This window comes from Mirounga angustirostris, unplaced genomic scaffold (assembly GCF_029215605.1).
Source record: "Mirounga angustirostris isolate CCGP_5_RB_7025 unplaced genomic scaffold, mMirAng1.0.hap1 SCAF_1, whole genome shotgun sequence".
Classification (NCBI taxonomy): Eukaryota; Metazoa; Chordata; class Mammalia; order Carnivora; family Phocidae; genus Mirounga; species Mirounga angustirostris.
In genome coordinates this window covers 9,540,046-9,563,288 of record NW_026991709.1, presented here as the reverse complement: position 1 = coordinate 9,563,288, position 23,243 = coordinate 9,540,046, and the positions used below count along the sequence as shown (strand labels likewise).

Here is a 23,243-nt window from a genome sequence, read left to right as displayed (position 1 = left end):
TCTTAGATTTTATATATCTAGATTTCTACTCTCTTTTTTGCTGGAAATCTTGGTTCCTAACCACATAATATAGTTATTTGCTTTTCCCAATAAGCTTATATGTGTGCGTATACATATGTATCAATACCATTATCACTTCCAACCATGGGATGACTGCAAAAGTATAAGCTTTCTTTGGGATATTATCACATTTCTGTGTATCACTTGAAGTAATTCCTTCATGTGCTCATCATAATACTTCATCCATGCTGTTGCAGTATTTCCTTTTGATCTCTGAATAGAATTCTATTGTATGAATATGGCACGGTTTGGTTATCTTTTCTTCAATTGATGGATATTTGGTGTCTCCAATTTGGGCTATTATGAACAAAGCTGCTATAAACATTCTCCTGCAAGTTTGCTTTCATTTTTTCTTACATATACACCAAGAGTGGAAGATCCTTAACTCTAGGAAACAAGCTGAGGGTTGCTGGAGGGGAGGTGGGTGGGGGGATGGAGTAACTGGGTGATGGGCATTAAGGAGGGTACGTGATGTAATGAGCACTGGCTGTTATATGCAAATGATGAATCACTAAACTCTGCCCCTGAAACAAATACTACACTATATGTTAACTAACTTGAATTTAAATAAAATCTTGAAAGAAAAAAAAAAGTGAAATTGCTGGGCCATAGGGTAGACATAATCTTTGACTTAAAGAAACTACTGAACAGTTTCCTAAAGTATTTGTATCTTAGTTCAGGCTGATATAAAAAAGATAGATTGGGTGGCTTAAATAACATTAAATTCTCACAATTCTGTGGGCGAGGAAGTCCAAAACTCAAGGCACCAGCAGATGTGGTGTCTGGTGAGGACACTTCCCAGTCTGCAGATGGCTGCATCCTCACGTGTTGGAGACCTGGGAGAGGGCGGTGGGTGGGGAGGAAGAGAATTTTGACTTTCTTCATCCCTTTTATAAGGGCACCAATCCCATGATGGGGGCTCCACTCCCATGACTACCCCCTTAAGCCCCACCTGTAGACACCATCACTTTGGGGATTAAGGCTGCAACATAGGAATTTTGGGGTGGGGGAGACCCAAACATTCAGTCCACAGCAATTTGTATCATTTTACACTTGCACCAGCAGTGTGCTCGACTAGATCCTGTGCATTCAATTTTTTACTTTCCTTTTCTCCTATTTTTCCTCTTTTTATTCTGATAAAATTTACTCAATATCTTTTCCTAACCCTGTATTGAACTTTCAATTTCTGCTGTTAAATTTTCAGTGCGCTCCTCTTTCCTATTCCTTTAATAATGTTTTAGTAGAACATATTCTGACTTCAGATTTTTATTCTAGAGTAGTCACACTTAGAAAAGGGAACTATAATAAAGTGCATTCAGAGAAATCTTTGTTTTTGAAGTCATTAAGATTTGCTCCCTTTATATTAATTTTCACTATTAAAAAAGTTCTCAGGAGACCAAATAACTTGTGGTCCCCTTAGAGTGATGCACTTGTGCTAAAATCAATGCTTGCGGCCCAAAGTGAAGTTCACTGATTGTTGAGGCATCTAGCTGGAATCACTTGCCATAGATCTTGGTGCAAAAGTCTGAGGTCTCCACCAAACACTTGCCTTCCATCTTCCTTCTCTCCTTCTCTTTTCTTCTCTCTTTTCCTCCTTTCTTTCTTTTTGAAAACATTTGACACATCTCAGATCCCCACTCTGGGCCACCATGTGGCTCACCAGGCAGGCACTGACGTCAAGCGCCGTCCCCCCGCCCCCCCACCCCAGTTTTCACCAAGAAAGCCATCTCCTTCAGGTATATTTAGTACCTAAACCTATGTCTTTTTTTTTTTAATCTACAGTCTAGAATCCTGGCACTCTAGGAGATGGTCAGAGGATTCATTTGTGAACCAAGAGCATTGTCAGAAACGGGGAGAAACCTGGTGGTTATGAGAGACATTGAACCCCTGGATCCAAACCAGACTCATTATCACTCACCTTGGACCTTGAGAAAATGCAGCCCCTCCAGGGGCGCCCCCTGCTGGATACTCTGAATCAGTGGGTCTAGATAGGGCCAGGAATCTGTACTTTTAAAACAGCCAGAATACCTATGTTAGTCATTCCCAGTCCAAGCTCTCTAAATCCTAGCCTTGATTTAAGAGAGAAGATCTAAAAGCTACATATCTGGATTAAATTCTCTTAGTTTACTGTAGAAATCAGGCTTAAGGAGTTTCCAGTCATTCCTGTCAACACAAGACATCCATTTATAGACAAATTCTATAACTTTCATAAAATTGGCTAAAAGAATCAACCAGCATTTATATTAGAATCCAGGTCATTCTTTTTCCTAAAAAAAGAAGAATTGGCTCCTTAGATGAACCTATATGTTCCTTTTATCAAGTAAAAGCTATTCAACCCAAGGTCTTTGTTTCCTGGCCTTCTTGGAAGCTCACTGATAAATTGTTCTATTTAGAAAATTATCCCATTTCAAAAGGCCTGCTGCATCTAGTTCTGGCTTCTGATTTACAACCTTTCTTGAAAATGTTAAATTACGTGTTTAACAAGTGTTTATGACCACATCTGCTTATTGCTTTGAACTCTCCAAAACATTCTAAAAGCCAATATATATAAAAAACCAAAATTCTCCATTTTTGTTTGCAAAAGGAAGAAGAAACCTGGTTAAGTTCAAGTGCAATGATATCCAGGGAGGGGGCAGAGGGAGAGGGAGGGAGGGAGGGAGGGAAAGATAGAGAACAGAGGAAAGGTGGGGAATGGGAGAGCCACCTGGGGGAGGCTGGCAGGCTCTCTTCTGCAAGGTTGCACAGAGCAGCACTCGTTTTGCAAAGTCCCTTGGTCTTGAAGACCCAGAAACCTGCTGTTTGTCAGCACAAAGAGAGTGTCCGTCTGTCATCTCGTCTCAACGAAGCTCCCAGACTAATACAGGCAGGATTCCAGTTAATTTAGAATAAGAAAACTGCCTTTGAGACACACATGTCCAATGACCTGCTCATTCACGTCTAAATGCTTCCGGGGTTTTGCCCCATCCATCCTTTCCCATCGCGAGTCCCACTGCTCCCCCTCTGTGCCTCTGTTGTCAACTGTGAGTTTCTTTAAGCTTAAATTCCCATTTCCCAGAGCTGATCATCCAAAACTCTATCACTTGAAGCCCATTTTAAATGCCCTCTTCTCTTCAGACTTCCCTTGAGGCTTCAGATCAAAATAACCGAGCACATTGTTCCTTACATACTTTTTTTCCCACACTCCTTTTTAAAATAATTATTTGCGTACACGACTACAGAAGGCCCAAAAAGACTTTGTGTTTTACTGATGCTTGAAGCTCCAGAGACCGAGACGGGGCTTGATGCAGGTTACAGCTCTCAAACACTCGCTGTGAAAGAATACCAGTGACAGACGGGGTGGTCTTGGGCGGGTCTCAGAGATACAGCCTCCCCACCTGTCCTACAGGACCGCTCTTTTCCTTTTACCGGACTCTCAACTCCCTGAGGGTAAGTCAGTCTGAGTTTCTCTCTGCCCTGCTTGTCCAGCACCGGCATAGGGTCCAGCATCTGGCAGATGCTCAGGAAATGTTTGCTGAAAGAGTTAAGAAGGGAAGAAATGATTGAATGAATGAGACGATGAACTCGCCTTCCACAGAGGCGTCGGTCGGGCACGTAAGAAGTGAACCGGCGGGAGCCGGCGGGGATTCCGAGGACTCAACACCCCTGGACCACTCTCGGCGGCCGGAGGAGGGGCGGAGCGCCACGCAATCCCGCCCACACGAAGGCGGGGCGAACAGTCCCACCAACAAAGAGGCGGGGCGTCGCGCGGAGTCCCGCCCACTTGGAGGCGGGGTCTACGGCGCGCGGGAAGAAGCGCAAGCGGCGGCGGGAGGCGGCGGTGCAGTCGACTGACCGTGTCCGTGCAGGTACTGCTTCCCCGGCGCTGGCTCCGGCGTCCCCACGGTCTCCCTGCGGGGCCGGACGGGGGCGAGAGGATCTCGCTGAGGGCGGGCCCCCGGATCCCGGCATAGCTCCGGAGCGGCGTGCATTCGGGCGGCCGGTCCCCGCCCCGGCCCGGTGCGGCCTCCACCGGGCCAGGCCTGCTTTCGGCTTCCCGGCCGAGCGCCCCGTCCCTTGCGGCCTGCGAACGCGGGGAGGTCCTCTCCGGCCCCGGTTCCCTCCTTTGGGCGACCCCCTCCTCCTGGTGGCCCCCGCCCCTGGGAGGTGGGTGTCCCCCGTGGCTCCCCTACCCCCCCAAGCGGTCCCCTCCCCCAGGCGGCCTCTCCCGGGCGGCCCCTTGCCCCGGACAGCCCCTCACCCGAGCGACCCGACCCCTGCCTCTCCGGGAGCGCCCCCCAACCCCCACCAAGCGGGGGCGGTCGCGCAGCAGGGCCCGGCCCCTTAATTTCCTCTGCCTGGGTGTTCCATTTTGCTTTTCCGGACGTAGCAGTAAAATAAACCCAACAGCCTGGCTCAGTGAAGCTTTTTAGGCGCACCTGCAAGGCGTTACGTGAGAGGTCAACACTGGCATCCTTTCCCGGTACAGCGTGCATTTTTAATGATGAGCAGGGTTCCCGGCTCATAATAAGCGTTCAGGACCCCTTTCCTGCTCTGATAGTTCATTACCAGCGATTTTCAGCTTTCCTGTCTTTGGGAAAAGAACGGTGCTGGAGGAATTTGTTTTGCTCCCTCAAGGCTCGGGAGGATGAAAGTCATTACTTGCGAAATAGCCTGGCACAACAAGGAGCCGGTGTACAGCCTGGACTTCCAGCATGGCGCGGCCGGGAGGATCCACAGACTGGCGTCCGCGGGCGTGGACACCGCGGTTCGGGTAAATTGGGAGGGATACAGAGAAGCGCTGCTGAAGCTTCCTTCTCCATTCTTTCCTTTAAGGCTAGTGTCAACAAACTCCGACTATTCTGTCATCTAGCGCAGAGAGAGAAATTCTCAGGGCCTTGAATGAACCATGAAAGCAGAAGAAAGCTTTGCTCCTTGGGGAATGTTTCCCAAATAAGCTGGATGCTCATGAAATTAGAATCTCGAGCCAGTTCCTGTTGGGGAACAGTTTGCACTAGAAAGAGGTAGGAGGGAGGGCAGCGAGCAATGGACTGTTAGTTTACGTTTTAGAAAGAAGTTCCATTTTATGTAGCAAAAGAAAAACTTTTCTTCCTGAAAATTAGCCTGGTGTTGTTTTAGTAAGCACAGTATGGTAGGTGCTCACTATACGGTTCTCTGAACGAATGTTTTGGTTATCAACAGATCTGGAAGGTGGAAAAAGGACCCGACGGAAAGGCCATTGTTGAATTTTTGTCCAATCTTGCTCGCCATACCAAAGCTGTCAATGTTGTGCGTTTTTCTCCAAATGGGGAAATTTTAGCATCAGGAGGAGATGGTGAGTGTTAGTATTAGCCTTCAAAATTCCTTAGAAACCAGATACCTTTGTGTCTCATGTTAAATAGCGAGATCTGAGCTAAGTATGCTTTTTTATTTTAGAGGTCATTTGACCTCTCAATCTGTCATTTAGATAGTTTAGTAAAATAGCATTCTGAGGAACATGAAGGGATGGAGGACAGCAAGCTTAACCTGAGAAGAGCTGTTTGTAAATGCCCACTCCACCCCCACCCCCAGCGACTCCCCCTCACCCCACTCTGCTGGTGGAGACAAGCAGGGCACTTACCATTTGGCAGTGTTCCAATACAGCTGTCCTGGCCTTGTTTGATTGCTGGCTTGGTATCTAAGTGATCACAGTCTTTTCTACGTCTCTCGTAATTAATTAATTCACTTGGGGGAGAATTGTCTGAATGGCCCTCTAAATTATGTTTCCTTGGTGGGAGTAGATTGATTCATATTTTCTGCTTGTGCTTAAATAGCATAAAACTACTACCAAAAGAGTAAATCTTTTTACCATGCTTTGACACCAGAAGAGTCTAGAAGTTACTAGAAAATAAAACACATCACAGGTTTTGTTTGCAGAAGGAGGAAAGCGACCCGGTGAAGTTCAGTGCCGTGGTGTCCAGGGCGTGTGTGCACAGAGGGAAAGGTGGAAAGTGGGGAACGCCACTGGGGGAGGCCGGCAGGCTGTCTTCTGAGAGGTCGCACAGGACAGCCTTTGGTTTGCCAAGTCCTTTGGCCTTGGAGGCCCAGAAACCTGCTGTTAGCAGTGGAGAGTGTCCACCTGCCAATGTCAAGGCTGATCTCCTCTCCACCCGGCTCCCAGAATTCCACACTTGTGCCCATACAGCCGTCTCAGTGACTGTCCTGCTGGCATTCAGAGGGAAGCCAAGTGGTGCTCAGACTTGTGTGGAGAGTTGGGGTCAGAGCACAGGGAGTTGGAGCACCCAGACAATGGATGACATCAGGCTGAGGTATCTGATGTGTCCATATGAGTAGCTAATGCGTCCATGCGTCTCCATGTGCTGGGCATTGTGTTTTAAGTGCTTATGCATATTAACTAATTTAATCCCCAAGAAAGCCCTATCAGGTAGTTATATGCTGTTATCCCCATTTTACAGGTGAGGTCACTGAGGAGTTAAGATGCTAAATCCTGCTGAGGCTAAGATAGGTGGGAATGATTTGCCAATCCTTGCTTGATGGCTCTTGGTTTTTCCCTATTCAGCCATTCATAGGTAATGCCTTAGGATTTGTTAACATAGCGCTTTGTAGTGGTGTTTTGCCGGCCTATGGACTCTTCTGTTGCATGTGACTCTGGATAGCTCTGATCTGGTATGAATTTGATTTTGGAGTTTTAGATCAGAAGGCAAACCTGTTTGTCCTGTCCAAATTCTTAGAAGTCACTCATGGTGACCATAGTGTCTATTGAACAATGTAAATAGGGTTTAATATCCTAAAAGCCCAGAAATGAAGGAGCATGCAAAAAGCATGGCTTATCTTTAACCGAATTACTCCACAGATGCTGTCATTCTGTTGTGGAAGGTCAACGACAACAAGGAGCCAGAACAGATTGCTTTTCAGGATGAGGATGAGGCTCAGCTGAATAAGGAGAATTGGACTGTCATAAAAACCCTGAGGTAACTTGGGGAGGGCCCACGGGAGTGATTTATCTAACTGATCTGAATGCATTCAACTCACATGCATTTTTTTATTATTTAAAAAAAATTTTTAAGTAAGCTCTACATCCAACATGGGGCTTGAACTCACAGCTCTGAGATCGAGTCGCATGCTTTACTGACTGAGCCAGTCAGGTGCTCTGCATTTTGACTTAGAAACACGATTAAAATGGATCTTCTTTCTTTCTCTTTTTTTTAAGAGAGAGAGTTGAGGGGGAGGGGGCAGAGGAAGAGAGAAAATCTCAAGCAGGCTCCACAGCCAGCCCGGAGCCCAACACGGGGCTCGATCTCATGACTCTGAGATCATGACCCGAGCCCAAACCAAGAGTTGGACGCTTAACCGACTGAGCCACTTAGGCGCCCCAAAATGGGTTTTATTTCTGCTATAAAATTTTCTTTAGTCAGATTGAATCAATTATAAAGCTATTACTACCCGTGAAGGTAGCAGATCCTAGCTGCAGCTAATATAGTTCCCATGGAAATTTCTAAAATCCTAATGTATGGTCTCCGAGTTTGCCTGTAAATTTTTGATGGTTTTTCTCTTGTTGAGACAAGATTTGCTTTTTCCCCCTCTTCCTCCTCTTTGGACTCCAGGGGCCACTTAGAAGATGTGTACGATATTTGCTGGGCAGCCGATGGGAATTTAATGGCTTCTGCCTCTGTGGATAATACGGCCATCATATGGGACGTCAGTAAAGGTAGCTGACACGTTTCTCTTATTGTCAGGGGGAAGTAATCTTCTAAGTGGCTAAAAAGTCTAATCTGCTGTATGTTTTTTTATTTTTTAAATATTTATTTATTTGAGAGAGAGAGGGCATGGGGGTAGAGTGAGAGGGAGAAGCAGACTCCCCGCTGAGCAGGGAGCCCAATGTGGGCCTCCATCCCAGGACCCCGGGATCCAGACCTGAGCCGAAGGCAGACACTTAACGACTGGGCCACCCAGGCGCCCATAACCTGCTTTATCTCTAAAGGCATAAGAAGAGTTTCTGAGTGAACTAAAATAGGTGTCTGGCTCAGCAGGTGAGGATGCCCCTGTGTCATGGATCCGACTCAGTTTTAGGGTCCCAGGCCAAGTGCAGGAGGCTTAGCCGTGGTGCCGGAGCGAGGTCCGTCCCACATGTATGGGGATGCAGACGTGTTGGGGGCAGGGCTCACCCCGTCTTCGTGGAACTCAGGCTCTTGGGTTTAGCACGTCGTCGTCATCGATGGGCCCTGAATTCGCCGTGTTGGGAAAGGTAGGGTCAGGTGTCCGTTTGACAGCAAGGACAGCCAAGGACAACCTCGCTCATTTATAGAACCTGTTCTCTGGGTGGGGAGACAGTAGACATGTGAGAATCTGTAAGAATGGCAGCGAAATGCCAAAAGCCGCTTAGTGGCTAACGCTGGGCCGTTTCTGCCCCCTGCAGACCGGTACTCAGCCTTGATGTTTCCTCGCAGCCTCTTGCCGGGCTCCCGCTGGTGCTCCCGGCTGGTCCTCCCGTGGCCCGAGAGCGCTGGGAGGGAGTCAGGGTGGAGAAGGCACCCCCCCGCCCCCGCGCGGCCTGCACCTCTGGATTATCCACTCTGTGAAAGTCTGTTCGTTCTAGGTCCTGCCATTCAGCCAGACCCCCTCTCTCTTGCCCCACCTCTGTCCCGGACTTTGGCAAAATGGAGGGCCAGTGTCCCCGTGGTCTTCTCTTTCCCACATCAGGCCATTGCTCCGGATAGTTTCAGTGTCTGTGTGGACAGTCCACGCAGCAGCCCCCTGAAGCCAGGTGGAACGACCTTGAACGTGGCCAGGTCATTACATCCTACAAGATGGAGGCTGCGTGCCAGTGGGGCGTCAGATACGGGTGTGATGTCGGGGCGGGTGTGACGCCGGGGGCAAGTGTGACGTCGGGAGCGGGCGTGACGTCGGGGGGCGGGTGTGACGTCGGGGGCAGGTGTGGCGTCGGGAGGCGGGCGTGACGCCGGGGTGCGGGCGTGACGTTGGGGGCGGGTGTGACGCCGGGGGGGGGGCCGGGCGTGACGCGGGGGGGGGCGGGCGTGACGCCGGGGGGGGGCGGGCGTGACGTCGGGGGGCGGGCGTGACGTCGGGAGGCGGGCGTGACGGCGGGGGGCGGGCGTGACGTCGGGGGCAAGTGTGACGTCGGGAGTGGGCGTGACGCCGGGGGGCGGGCGTGACGCCGGGGGGCGGGCGTGACGCCGGGGGCGCGGGCGTGACGCCGGGGGCGCGGGCGTGACGCCGGGGGCGCGGGCGTGACGCCGGGGGGGCGGGCGTGGCGTCGGGGGGCGGGCGTGACGTCGGGGGGGGGGTGGGCGTGACGCGGGGGCGGGTGTGGCGTCGGGGGCGGGTGTGGCGTCGGGGGCGGGTGTGACGTCGGGGGCGGGTGTGCCAGGCAGGCTGCTCCGGCGGGCGTGACGCCGGGGGGGGGGGGGGCGGGCGTGACGCGGGGGGGGGCGGCGGGCGTGACGTGGGGGGGGGCGGGTGTGACGTGGGGGGGGCGGGCGTGACGCCGGGGGGCGGGCGTGACGCCGGGGGCGGGTGTGACGTTGGGGCGGCAGTGCCAGGCAGGCTGCTGCGGCCCGAGGCAGGGGCGGGCCGCAGGCGTTCCTTCGGGGAGGAGGCTCCAGCCTGTGGGAGCAGCAAGGGCAGGGGCCCCGGGGCAGCCGCTCGGGCCCCAGGGCAGCCGCTCGGGCCCCAGGGCAGCCGCTCGGGCCCCAGGGCAGCCGCTCGAGCCCCAGGGCAGGTCGCTTCCAGAGTCCCTCTCCAGAAACCCCCGCACTCACACACCGACCCAGCGACGCAACTGTGGGTGAAAAAGACTTGTAAAACTCAGAGGGCGTCTGAGGAGGTGCCATCCCCCAGCCCCGGGCCACCTTAATGCCACAGACTCCCCGAAAGGACTCGCAGGAAGGCTGGGGGGTGGTCGTTAGCCTGAAGCACACTCGCTGCATTTCACGGACACGGGGGGAGTCAGGGGGTCACGGGCAACTTTTGGAGGGGAGCGGAAGCCAGACTGCAGAGGGCTGAGAGAAGACGACTGGGGGAGGTGAGTGAGCGAGTGTAGACTCCTTTTCAGAGAAGAGGGTTTTGGGGTTTTTTGTTTGTGTTGAATGGCCACGGCTTCATAACTCCCTCCTCTCTTTGTCCAGCTAATCTTCATGCACTACTGGCTTAATCTCTTTCCACGGAGTCCCTTTTCCATCCCTGCTAGCTTTGCTCGGGCCCCCGCCTCCGGCCTGGCCTGCTGTCACCTCCTAACTAGGGTACTGCCCGTGTGCTCTGTGAACCTCGGTTTCATCTTCGTCACGCAGGTCGCTTCCCAGTCGAGTGTTGCTCTCGGCCGCACCTTGAATTCCCAGAACCTTTTCCTTGTACACGAGGGTCGCAGTCATGTACCTCCTATCCTCCCTGTGTTGCCATTTTGGCCCTGGACATGACCCTCTAGAATTCTCCCTTACTTATTGCTCCCCGTGCCTAAACTGCCCTCCCTTCCTGCCGTGGATCTGCTCACAATACCTGCTCCTTCATGACCCCCTTCATCCCGCCTGACCTGCAGAGCTGAACTCGCCTCGTCCCCTTCTTGACCCTCACTGCTGCCTCAGCTGCCCCTCTGTGTCCCATGCTGCCCGTCCATGGGTGTGTCTCTTCCCAGAAGCTGCGGGGTCCTCTTTGTCTCCCCAGAGCCCGACACAGAGCGTGGTGCAGAGGCAGAATGATGGAATGGGGTAAAGGGCGTCATACCTAAAGTGTAGTTGACGCCACTCGTGCTTGAGTAGGTTTCCATAATGCTGTTGTGTGCTTTATTCACAGGACAAAAGATCTCCATCTTTAATGAACATAAAAGTTATGTCCAAGGAGTAACCTGGGACCCCTTGGGTCAGTATGTTGCTACGCTCAGCTGTGACAGGTACGTAAGTATTTGGCAAGTTGTCTTCTCTACTGGCTTAATCTTTCTGCAGAGGTGTTTTCATCACCACTTAACCAATAATAAAGCAAAGTCTAGGTTTGATTCACCCATCTGTCCATCTATCCATCCATCCACGTTCTTGGTTTCATATAAAGCATTTGGCTTTACTGTTACTCTTACACTATAACAAGAAATTGGAAACTAGGGCAAGTGTCTTATATGTAGTGCTTAGTAAATCTTTATTGAATGGGTGAATGAATGCATAGAGAGCTTTGAATTACATTTGAATGTCATGGGCAACTTTTAAAGAAAAAGTGTTTTATGTAGCTATGACTTAGGCAAGAAGGGGCACCTAACGGTGCCCCTTCTTCGATATTTCTTTTTTTTTTTTAAGATTTTATCTTTAAGTAATCTCTACACCCAGTGCAGGGCTCAAACTCACAACCCTCGAGATCAAATCGCACGGTCCACCGACTGAGCCAGCCAGATGCCCCTATTTCACTTTTTGATTATAGTTTACTACTGCGGGGATTTTAATGATTCCACTTAAATTAATGTAAACCTAGAATATTTTGTCTTTTTTGGAAGGAGCTTTTGTTGCTGTGTTTGCTGGTGTCCTGCATTTAATTGTGTTCTTGAAACAAGGAACTAAACATCAGAGGTGCTGGGTATGTTACTCACCGGTCAGAATAGTCTTTTTGAGTATTTACCCGACTTCTTTTATTTTTTTTATTTTTTATTTTTTATTTTTTTTTAAGATTTTTATTTATTTGAGAGAGAGAAAGCATGAGAGGGGCAGGGTCAGAGGGAGAAGCAGACTCCCCGCCGAGCAGGGAGCCTGATGCAGGACTCGATCCCGGGACTCCAGGACCGTGACCTGAGCCGAAGGCAGTCGCCCAACCAACTGAGCCACCCAGGCGCCCTACCCGACTACTTTTAATCATAACACCTTTGATTTCAGATGGCCCAGCAATGTGGAAGCATTAGGAGAAGCTATGAAAAATAGACACCTTTATATTGTATGTGCATTTATTTTCTGATCTGTGTGTTTTATTTGGGCAATCAGAAATATAAGGATCTGATTAGCTAGTGGGAATAATATGAATTAGCAACAACCAAATTTATATGCTGGTGTTTTCCTTACTCTTCCAAATCCCTGAGGGCAAGACCATTTGAAACCCATATCTTATCTAAGACTTATCACCATAGTCTTAGAAATCACCACTGGGCTGAGTGTCCAAAGCCTGAAAAGGCCAGGCCTAAAGCCCATCTTACTTGGTAAGTTGAAACGTTAAGTAAGAAATGAAGTTATGACCTATTTCCTCACTTCATTAGTGACCTGCCTCGGTGGCTTGCTTCTGCCACAATTAATGTGTGACAGGGTGACAGTCGTTACTACAGGTGGTCTCGCAGGCTGACATTGTTTAATCGGTCTTCAGTTTTGGTACTGGTTGCTTGTGTGTGAAACACTTCATTCACTAGAAGGGACCAGTCAGAGTCTTCTTCTTTCTTTAGGATCCTGAGGGTCTACAGCACCCAGAAGAAACGTGTGGCTTTTAATGTCTCAAAAATGCTGTCTGGAATAGGGGCCGAAGGAGAGGTAGGAAATACTTGACCTTCTACTTTAGCAGGGCTTGCGTTGAGATTCGGGAGGTCATGAGCTCCTCTGTGTCTTATGGCTAAACCGCTGGTCTCAGGCCCCTGACGCTTGAACTACCTTGTACTTCCTCAGATCCAGTCAAGGCTCAGTTAGACCGTTGGGCCGGTGTGCATGGGACTGGGGACATCTGGGGGGGCAGGGGACAGCTGCTGATGGTGGACAGAGGTGTTCAACCCTGGCTCACTGTGGAGTCCCCTGGAAGCATTAAGAAATATGGGCACCCGTCCCCCTCCCCCCAGATGTCATTCACTTGGTTTGAGGTTGGCAGGGCCTCTGGGATCCTGAGGTGTAGTGAGGGTCGAGAACTTCTGACCTAGGGGGACCCCGGCACTGTGCAACAGGAAGGCAGGTGGGTCAAGCATCAGGTTGTCTGGCAAGAGGCCGTATACCATTCTGGTCGGTATGGAGAGAATGTTGCTAGCGGACAACGGAGACCCAGCCATTGGTCCTAGAAGAATCAAGACTACACAGGCACTTAGGCAAAAGGGAGCAGGTCGGTCACTGGAACAAAAAAGGGACACAGTGTGAATCCCATCCTCAGGCAAGTGGCTACTGGTGACGCGGGCGAGCTCCCCTGTGGTGAGGAGGGTGACGCTGGGTCTTAGGGTCCTGGAGAGCTAATGCTTAGTGTTCATCAAGTGTCAGTGAGTTGGAGCAAAAACCATCCCACACAGGTGTTTAAGACATGTTTGGAAAGATAGGTCTACCAGTTTAGTAGTGGAGTGTTTTCTAAGAAGTGTTCATTAAGTTGGAAATTCTAAGTGGACACACACAGATAACAAAGGGCCCCTGGTTGTTGTCTTGCGTCCCCCCACCCCAGTCTCATTCTCCAGACAAACCACTGCTCACGGTGTGCTGTGTTCTCATCGAGGCTTTGTAAAATAACCGTAGAGCCCCCCCCCCCCACACACCCATGTATACCCACAGCTTTCTTTTTTTTTTAATTTGAGGGGGTGCAAGGGGCAGAGGGAGAGGGAGAAGGAGGCTTCCTGCTGAGCAAGGAGCCCAATGCAGGACTTGATCCCAGGACTCTGGGATCATGACCTGAGCTGAAGGCAGAGGCTTAACGGACTGAGCCACCCAGGTGCCCCGACACACACAGCTTTCCTTAACAAACACGAATGGGCAGTTAGTCTTCATGAGACTCTTGCAGTTTTTTAAGATTTATTCATTTTTGAGAGAGAGAGTGGGGTGAGCGGCAGAGGGAGAGAATCTCAAGCAGACTCCCTGCTGAATGTGGCCTCAGGGCTCGATCCCAGGCCCCTGAGATTATGACCTGAGCCGAAATCAAGAGTACGGCGCTTAACCGACTGAGCCACCCGGGCACCCCAACTCTTGCAGTCTTGAGTGATTATTTGATTTGTAATATATTTCATCTATTATTTTGTAATAAATGATACTATGTAAAATTAAAAAAAAACTGGTTAGCCTTTCTTGTGAATGTAAAGATTTGGATTAATGTTTAAACTTGTGTGCCACAGGCAAGGAGTTACCGGATGTTTCATGATGACAGCATGAAGTCATTCTTTCGTAGACTTAGTTTTACTCCTGATGGATCTTTGCTCCTCACACCAGGTGGGCTTAACAAGGTTGTTGGTTTTTTTTTTAAGATTTTATTTATTTTATTATTTTTTAAAGATTTTATTTATTTATTTGAGACAGAGAATGAGAGAGAGAGAGAGCACATGAGAGGGGGGAGGGTCAGAGGGAGAAGCAGACTCCCTGCCGAGCAGGGAGCCCGATGCGGGACTCGATCCCGGGACTCCAGGATCATGACCTGAGCCGAAGGCAGTTGCTTAACCAACTGAGCCACCCAGGCGCCCCTTTAAGATTTTATTTATCCATTTAGAGAGAAAGAGAGCGAGCATCCCAAGCAGACTCTGCCTTGAGTATGGAACCTGTCGCAGGGTTTGATCTCATGATCCTGAGATCATGACCTGAACCTAAATCAAGAGTTGGACGGTTAAGTGACTGAGCCACCCAGGCGCCCCAAGAATAGTTTTAAAAGTATGGAAAATAATAACACCTGAGCAGGTGTTTGAGTGTCAGCAGATACCTGTTGGTGCTACCATCGAGTCAACATGGTTATTAGTATAGGAATAAACAGATGAGTGGACCAGAACAGAAAATCCAGAAATAGGTCCTGAGATCAAAGGGAATTAAATACCTGACTTGGGTGGTGTTTCAGTGGGAAGAATGAATTACTGAGTGAATGGTGCTAGAATGTCCAGGTATCTGGAAGAAAATGATACTGGACCCTTAACTTACCTATAAAAAATAAATTCCAGGTGAATTCAATACTTAAAAGGTGAAAATGTAGGACATCGTAGGAACAGGGACGACAAACTTAACACTGGAAACCTGGAAGTTCTTAAATGATAGGCCTTTTCTACTGCATTTGACTGGGGAACCTTTGTACAGCAAACACCCCGTAAGCGAAATCAGTCAACACGTAACAGAACTGGAAAATACTGTTTACGTCACAGGAAAGAGAGAGCCTATGTATATCATTTAGAATGGCTCTTCCAAATTGATGAGATTTTAAAAAGGAAAACCCAGGAGAAAAAAATGGGTGAAAGATTAAAAAAAGGCAGATCTGTGCATTCAGCACACAAAGGAAAAGGTTTGGAAACTCAGTGACAGAAATAGAAATTAAAGTGACACACAGAGATATCTCTTTATTCTTTTCAGACCAGAAAAAAGTGAAAATATTGCTGCTGATGGGCAAGCAGAATGTGGGTATTGCTGGTGGGATTGTGAATGGTTACAGCCTATTCAGAAAACAGTCTGGTCACTGTTAAATGCATGTCCTCCTCAGCCAATCTGCCCCTCACCTTAGACTCAGTCTTTTTTTTTTTCTTTTTTAAAGATTTTATTCATTTATTTGAGAGAGAGAGAATGAGAGACAGCATGAGAGGGAGGAGGGTCAGAGGGAGGAGCAGACTCCCTGCTGAGCAGGGAGCCCCATGCGGCACTTGATCCCGGGACCCCAGGATCACGACCTGAGCCGAAGGCAGTCGCTTAGCCAACTGAGCCACCCAGGCACCCCTAGACTCAGTCTTTAAGAAATGAAAACCTAGTATGAAAAAGTATATTTTCAACCATGTTTATTGCAAGTATTGTTTGTAGCTGTGAAAAAACAATACTGATTAACAAGATGGGTAAATGAAGTATGGTATCCTCATAGCAGTGAATGTTAGGCAGCTAGTAAAAAGGTGCATTACCCAAGTTAGCATTTATGAGTGGTCGATGGAGCAGACCAGCGGAAGGAGGTGTAAACAAGACCCCGTTTCTGTGAGCTGGACTGAAAACCGCACCGTATGAATAGATACGCAGTTGAGTTGTAACTGGTTGTGGTGGGTTGTGTGAGCATGGGGGAAAGGAAGTAATGATCCATGGTTTGTTCAAATGGGTTAGGTGAGGATGGCAGGCTGGGCTGGGTGGGGGAGGGTTGAGAGTGCTGACAGGACCTCTGCCCACCCTGGTGGGGATGAGGTGGTCCCAGGTGAGATTTCGCGTGTGTGTTATCAAGAAAGAGGTGTCCAAGGGAGCTGTGGTTGGCGGTCATTCTCTGCCCGGGTCTGACCTGGTTTTCAGGACATCCTGGGGTGCGTGTGGAAGAGCTCAAACGTGGGCTCTCCCCAGAGCAAGGTCAGCTGCTGCAGGGGGCCGGGACTGTAGTGGAGGCCTGGCCGCCCCCCACCCCCCCCGCCCGGTGGCCTCCTGGCTCCAGTGGGCAGGTGGAAAAGAGCAGGCACAGGCCGCCAAGTTCAAATCCAGGGACCGAGCCGGGGGGTCTAGTGAGAGCGCTTCTGCAGCAGGAAGTAGCTGGTCTCCCTGGCAGAGGTCTTTGTCGCAAGGGCCCCCTGCTCTGTTCTTCCTGCCCAGGCCTCAAGCTGCCCTGGGTGGGTGGGCCACTCGGGGGAGGGGACAGGTAGGTAGAGCTTGGGTGAGAGCCGAGCCCAGACTGGGACTGACTGTATTCGTCCTCAGTCACAAAAACATTGTCCAGAGCAGACAGCTAGCGGGGGAGAGTATTTTATGAGCCAGGGATGGATGCTCTTGAGTTTATCTTCTTCAGTCTAATAAAACCTTGCCTCTTCTCCCTCTCCCTGCTTCCCCAGCTGGATGTGTGGAATCTGGCGAAAACGTAACAAATACGACTTATGTTTTCTCCAGGAAAAATCTTAAAAGGTATGTAATTGAAGGCACAGTTGAACCGTTTACCCTTTCTTTTTGCTCTTGGTGTGAAACAGTGCCCTTTCTAAAAAGGTCATGACCCATCTTCCAGGCCTATCGCTCATCTTCCGTGTCCTGGCAAAGCGACGCTCGCTGTCCGTTGCTGTCCGGTCTACTTTGAATTGAGGCCCGTGGTGGAAACAGGTACGTTAGAGCCGCAGTGGTCATGCTACGGGTCGCGGTTTGGGTTTTATCTTGTGGGGAAAGGTATGTGAGTTTGGTTCAGTTTAGTTACTTGGAGGAGAGCTCAGAACGTGTGTCCAGTTTTTGCATTGTCCAGAATACATCTTCTTCACTTAAACTTTAAAGGAAGAAAGGTACTCGTATTTTTCTAGTGAAGCAGGTCGAATGTCATTCATCCATTTCCTATGCAGTAAAGTTATGTTTGAATTAGATTTTTGTTTTTTAGGGTTTTTTTTTTTCCTTGATGTAAACAGAGAAATCTTGTCTGTGGCTTTAAGCAGTCAGATTATGATGGGCCTTTGTGTGGTTTTCCTCAGGTGTCTCATGCTTGGGGTTCACTGAGCTTCTTAGATCTATGGGTTTATAGTTTTCATCAAATTTGGGCAGTTTTGACCATTATAGCATCATTTTCTGTCATGCCCTGACCTCTCCGCCGGAGACTCCACCTACATGTGCGTTAGGTCACTTGACGTCACCCCCTGGCTTCCTGGCGATCTGTCTACCTGTTGTATCTCAGTTTTCTGTATTACATATCCCACGTCTCTACTTAACATGCTCCATCTTTCCTCTTCTTGAACATGCAGGATACAGGGTTTGTACACAAAGACATTAAGAGTTATTACAAAGGAGTGGCTTTGACTTTTTCCCCCCCACCTCGTTGTGGGTCAGCGTTTCTTCTTTGAATGCCTGGTAATTCTTTGTTAGATGCCAGACATTGTGAACTGTACCTTAGTGGATGCTGGATATATATATTTTAAAGATTTTATTCATTTATTTGACAGAGAGAGAGTGAGAGCAGGAACACAAGCAGGGGGAGTGGGAGAGGGAGAAGCAGGCTTCCCGCCTAGCAGGGAGCCCGATGCGGGGCTCGATCCCAGGACCCTGGGATCCTGACCTGAGCCGAAGGCAGACGCTTAACGACTGAGCCACCCAGGTGCCCCTGCTGGATATATTTTTATAAATATTCTTGAGCTTTATTTTGGGATGAGGTGAAGTCACTTGGAAACACTGCGCTGCTTCTCTTCCATAGACCGGACCCCAGCGGCATTTGGTCGACAGCTAATCTCCCCCCTGCTGCAGCAAAGTACGCTCATCTGAGCCCCAAGAGCTAGGTTTTCCACCCTGGCCGCAGGGAGTGCCAGGAATGGCTTTCCTGTAGTTCTTGCTCTGTGCTAGGGTGGTTTCCTCACATGCTCGCGCCCATCAGTGCTCTGCTGGAGACCAGAAAGGGCCCCTGCACGTCTCTGCCCGTGAGCTCCGGCCGCCTGGGCCTCCTGCTTCCAGTCTGGAAGTAAACTGAGGCAGATGTAGGCCTCCCTCTCACTTCCCTTCCCTCAGGGATCCGTGTCCTTCAGTGCCTGATGGTCGGGGTCTGGAAGGCCGTCGTTTGGTCTATTCTGCCTGGTGTTTGTTGCTCCAGGTGGGCGAGTGCATCCAGTCCCTGTTGCCCCGTGGCTGGAAGCGGCTGTTTTTAACTCCTTATTCCTTGATGTGAATGCACATAACGAACTGAAGGACCGTTAAAATGTCACTTGACAGGATGTTTCTCGGTGACCCTTATTTTTCCTTCTCCGAAAGCGGCCCCTCAGCCTGCCCTGTTTCATTCACACGTCCGGTCCCGTCTTTTTGGACCTCCTGTGGTGCCCCCGACGCTCGGGTCAGGACCAAGTGTCCTCGCCGGTTCCTGGGGGGGTTCTTAGAACTGGCCTTCAGTAAAATGATGTCATTTATGTCCCCTGACAGAGGGCTTTTGGGGGGGATTTGTTGGCGTTTGCTCCTTGTTTCCTGTCCTTTGTCCCCCCCCCCCCCCCCCCCCCCCCCCAGCAGACGGACCCTCGCAGGAGCCGGGGGTGGAGCTGGTACGCCTCCCCTACCGCCTGGTCTTTGCTGTGGCTTCTGAGGACTCCGTGCTCTTGTACGACACCCAGCAGCCGTTCCCGTTCGGCTACGTGTCTAACATACATTACCACACCCTCAGTGATGTGTCCTGGTGAGTGGCCGGCGCTGAGGAGCTGCAGGGCCTGGGGCCCTGGACCAGACCCTCGGGGGGAGCATGTCAGCATGATAGATGGCTTTTTTGGCCCGTATTTACTAATTTCGTTTTTCTTTTCTTTTCGTTTCTTCTCTCTTCTCTTCTTTCTCCTCTCCCCTCTCCCTCTTTTCTTCTCATTTCTTTTTAAGATTGATTTGTTTGAGGGGCGCCTGGCTGGCTCAGATAGTTGAGCATCTGCCTTTGGCTCAGGTCATGATCTCGGGGTCTTGGGATCAAGCCCTGTGTCGGGCTCCCTGCTCAGTGGGGAGCCTGCTTCTCCCTCTCTCAAATAAAGTCTTTAAAAAATAAATTAAAAGATTGATTTGAGAGAGAATGTGTGCGTGCACAATTTGGCGCGAGGGGGGGGACAGAGAAAAATCTCCAGCAGGCTCCCTGCTGAGTGAAGAGCCCGATGTGGGGCTTGATCCCAACACCCCGGGATCATGACCTGAGTCGAATCCAAGAGTCAGACACTTAACCAACTGAGCCACCCAGGCGCCCCTATCAATATCTTTTTAAAGGAATTAACATTAAAAAGAAAGCGATTTCTAATTTGCTATAATACCACTTCCTATGGTAACAGTAACATCTGAATGATGCCATTCCGATGCCCCGGAGATTCCTCTAATTCTCAAACTGAGGGGTGCCCCGTGGGCTCCCTGGTTGTTGGGGACTTGCCATCCCCCCGGCAGGAAGCCCATACCCGTGAGCTCCTGTCACCCAGAACTGTGCTTGTCAGTCACTTTGCACTCTGCCTTCTGCTGGGCTCCTCCACACCCCCGGGGTGCCTGATTCAGCCCTAGCTCCCGCTGGGCCTGCCCACCCACCATCTCTTTCTTGCTCTTTATAACCTTTTTCCTTCTTTTTCTTCTTGGGGGTGGGGAGGGGAAGGTCATCACACCTTTATTTGGGTGCTTTTGATGACAGTCCTGAGATGTCGCAGTGCCTGAGAAAGTCGAGCTGGGCTGGGGAGGAAAGGGTGGGAGTGAGGAGCACACAAGCCCTTCTCCCTTTCACACCAAGCCTGTGATCCTGTGTGAACTGGCATTTTCTAACGAATAAAGAGAGCCTTAAGAGGGGCCCCTTTGGACTTCGGTACCGTTTCTAACCTTTTTTCCTGTTCGGGGAACAAAGGTCCAGCGACGGGGCCTTCCTGGCCATCTCTTCCACGGACGGCTACTGTTCATTTGTGACGTTTGAGAAGGATGAACTTGGAATACCTTTGAAAGAGAAGCCAGTTCTAAGCATGAGAACGCCCGACACAGCAAAGAAAACGAAGAGTCAGCCACACCAGGGGTCTTCGCCGGGACCCAGGCTGGCCGAGGGGACCCCCACCGGCAGAATCCAAGACCCCAGCAGTCCCTGCACACCCCCACCTCAGGCGAGACCGTCTCCAGCCCCAGTAGCACCTTCCGAGGAGAAGGCCCTGCAGCCTAGCGCTCAAAACCCAAGAGCGCCCCCATCCCGGAGGGTCACTCTGAACACCCTGCAGGCCTGGAGCAAGACGACACCCCGGTAAGAACTTCCGGCGGAAGAAGAACTTGTCCTTGCAGTTGAAAAACAAAATAGAAACCAGAAGGCCCCAACGTTGAACAGGGGACGTCCCATAAGGGCTTCGTAGTGTGGCCAGAGAGATTTCGGGACAGACCTGAGTGCCACCCCCTGCTTCCAGACCTCTGCGGGGTCCCCGTTTCCGCCTGTCAGGGAGGGCATACGGGCAGACGTGGCTGCAGCCCGCCACCCAGTTTCTAGAGCTTTCCATAGTAGAAACCGTGTCTGCTCGCCTTACATACGTGGCGTCCATGGGTGTTCATCATGCCATTGGAGATGAGCAAAACACAGGTTTTGGGACTTTTAGATGTAAATGTGATGACTGAACTTAGTGCCTGAACATAGTCCTTAGTTCCTAAATAAGTGGGCACATCAACTTTTAGTGTCTTGCATGATATGATCAACTCCTTGGGGTAGTTTTGAAATTTGGTATCCTCACAAATGATTCCTATGACACTAATGAGCCATGTACCCCTTTACTACTTTTTTTAATCAAGGAGGATAAACTTAATACCCTTAAAGACAGATACTCCGCCGAATTCTGCACCAACCAGTATAATTTCCACCCCACCCGCAGAAGAAATTCATTCAGGTGAGTGACATTGGTCGTGGTTTAATATAAGTAAAGTAGACTATGTTCTTTTGTTCTCTTGGAAACTAACCACCTAATCTTAAGTCCGTTCTGAGAAAGCGGGGATGCATCTTACTAGACCCATCGTTCAAACTCTCGGGCTGCCGAGTTATGCCCAGCAGGGAGGCCACCTTCCTGCGCAGCCACTCACAGTAAATGATAGATGGCGGGTTCGGAGGTGCTAGAGGTCAGGGTTCTCCACCTGCGGGGCTGGATAATTCTTTGCTGTGGGGGCTGTCCTGTGATTGTAGGCTGGCGGCCCCTCTGGATGCCGGTACCCATTCTCCCCTCCCCCACCCCCTTGGGACATTCTCAGAGGTCACCAGACATTGCCCACTGTTCCCTGAGAGGTGAGATCGCCGCCCGCCCCCATTGAGAACCACTGGATCCTTTCTCTTATATCCATATAGGACCTTGCTAGGCAGTTCAGTTCTCGTCGGGGCACAAAATTTATTTTGTAAACATCACCTTTTTTTTTTAAGATTTTAGTTAGCGCGTGGTGGGGAGGTGCAAAGGGAGAGTCTTAAGCAGACTCCTGCACTGAATGTGGGGCTCGATCTCACGATCGTGGGCTCACAGCCTGAACTGAAACCAAGAGTAGGATGCTTAACCAACTGCGCCATCCAGGGGCCCAGTAAACACCAGTTTTTAATTTTAAAGAAGTGTTCACTTACTTGCCAACCTGTGTTTGTTAACGTTCCAGAGATGCCCGGAGACCCTCAGGGCAGTCCTCCAGAGCTCAAGCGGCCTCGACTTGGTGAGCACGAAGGAAGTCCCCAAGGTCTGGACCCTTGATGAGACCTGTCTGGTGCTTGGGGGCTGCCAGGTCTGGGGGCCCCCGTGCGCACAGAGCGGGGGGCCGGGCCGGAGACACTGGAGACCAGTGACATTAGGCAGAGCCTGACGGACACTCGGGAATGGATTTCTGTAACAGAAGATACACAGGGACCAGTTTTTCTGCAGAACTATGTTTGCTCTTGTGTTCAAGATACATTTTTACCTCGGAGATGTGAACATTTTAATGGACTAAATCCTCTTTTTGATGAGTTTCTGAAACTGGAGCAGTTCAGCGTTATCTAGAAACCGTGAATCCTCCCTTAAAAGTACTTGCAGGAAAGTAGAGACATGATGCAAGCGGACTCCTTCTAAAGCAGGAATGAGAAAGAGAAAGTTATTCGAGGAGGTTTATTCTGTTGAATTGACCTTCTGCGTAACTGATTTTTAGGAGTTAGTTTGCTAGTTTGCTTTCTGGTTTTAAAGGTAATAACGCTTGTTCAGGAAAGTTAGGAAGTGAGAATAAAGTAGGAAAACCGGGTCAGAGATGGGACCCCGTTACCATCAGAAGGAGCCTGGTTGCTGTTCGGGCATATTTATTTCCTTGACTTTTTTCTTAGGGAGAGAGTTGAGATTTCACTTTAGCTACAGCTTGGTATCCAAATAGGTTAACTTTTCAGATTGATTTTTCAGAGTAAAAGAACTTGCCTTAGCAATTTATGCCTCTGCCTTTGCTTTCCCCAGCCCGGGGATGAGGACGTGCACTCCTTTCTGCGGGGAGTAAAGCAGGGTTGTGGGGTGGGGTGCATGCAGGGCCAGGATGGGGTCATGGGCCCGAGGTAGTTCCTGCTTCTCACCGACAGGAGGTGCTACCGATGCATTTCATAACGCTCGATGCCTGTCATTTGGGCATAGTGACCACCATGAGTCGTGCAAGTGAGGCTCCCACCACCCCAGATTTTGTTCCAGTCTGGGAGAGCTCACTGAGCATTCAGGAGCCCTGGTCAAGTCTGACAGGAAGTGGCTGAGGAGTGGATCAATGTGTCCCCTTTGAACTCAGGTCAGCAGCGACAAAGGAAAGAACTGGAAAAAGGATCAATGGGTTGCTTAATCTATAACCTAGTTAATGAGAAAAAGAGCTTGCCTCCCTTTCAGGTGGGAAAGTGCCTCACGAGGGATAATGTACGGTGGTGTAGAGAACTAGAAGAGGAACAGATTCTTAGCTGTGATGACC

The 23,243-nt window shown here is 50.0% G+C and overlaps 1 protein-coding gene across 2 annotated transcripts; it reads left to right on the top strand.

Moving 5' to 3' along the window:
• The first annotated feature begins 3,767 nt into the window (after nt 1-3,767).
• Nucleotides 3,768-22,725, top strand: CHAF1B (chromatin assembly factor 1 subunit B). Of its 2 annotated transcripts, none has more exons than XM_045902482.3 (14): nt 3,768-3,905; nt 4,675-4,810; nt 5,239-5,371; nt 6,890-7,007; nt 7,641-7,744; nt 10,843-10,939; nt 12,455-12,539; nt 14,081-14,174; nt 16,724-16,793; nt 16,891-16,982; nt 18,849-19,011; nt 20,188-20,568; nt 21,102-21,196; nt 21,939-22,725. In XM_045902482.3, the coding sequence occupies exons 2-14, from the start codon at nt 4,685-4,687 to the stop codon at nt 22,028-22,030; spliced, it is 1,650 nt and encodes a 549-aa protein (XP_045758438.1). In that variant the 5' UTR covers nt 3,768-3,905; nt 4,675-4,684; the 3' UTR covers nt 22,031-22,725. The 2 variants fall into 2 exon arrangements, with proteins under 2 accessions (XP_045758438.1, XP_045758437.1); XM_045902481.3 differs by having other exon boundaries at nt 18,846-19,011.
• The last annotated feature ends 518 nt before the right edge of the window (nt 22,726-23,243 follow it).

Excerpts from the sequence above, each read along its gene's own strand:
- CHAF1B (XM_045902481.3), top strand. The coding sequence starts at position 4,685 with ATGAAAGTCATTACTTGCGAAATAGCCTGGCACAACAAGGAGCCGGTG. Across the intron at positions 10,940-12,454 it reads GCTACGCTCAGCTGTGACAG|GATCCTGAGGGTCTACAGCA; the intron begins GTACGTAAGTAT and ends TTCTTTCTTTAG. Across the intron at positions 16,794-16,890 it reads TCCAGGAAAAATCTTAAAAG|GCCTATCGCTCATCTTCCGT; the intron begins GTATGTAATTGA and ends CCCATCTTCCAG.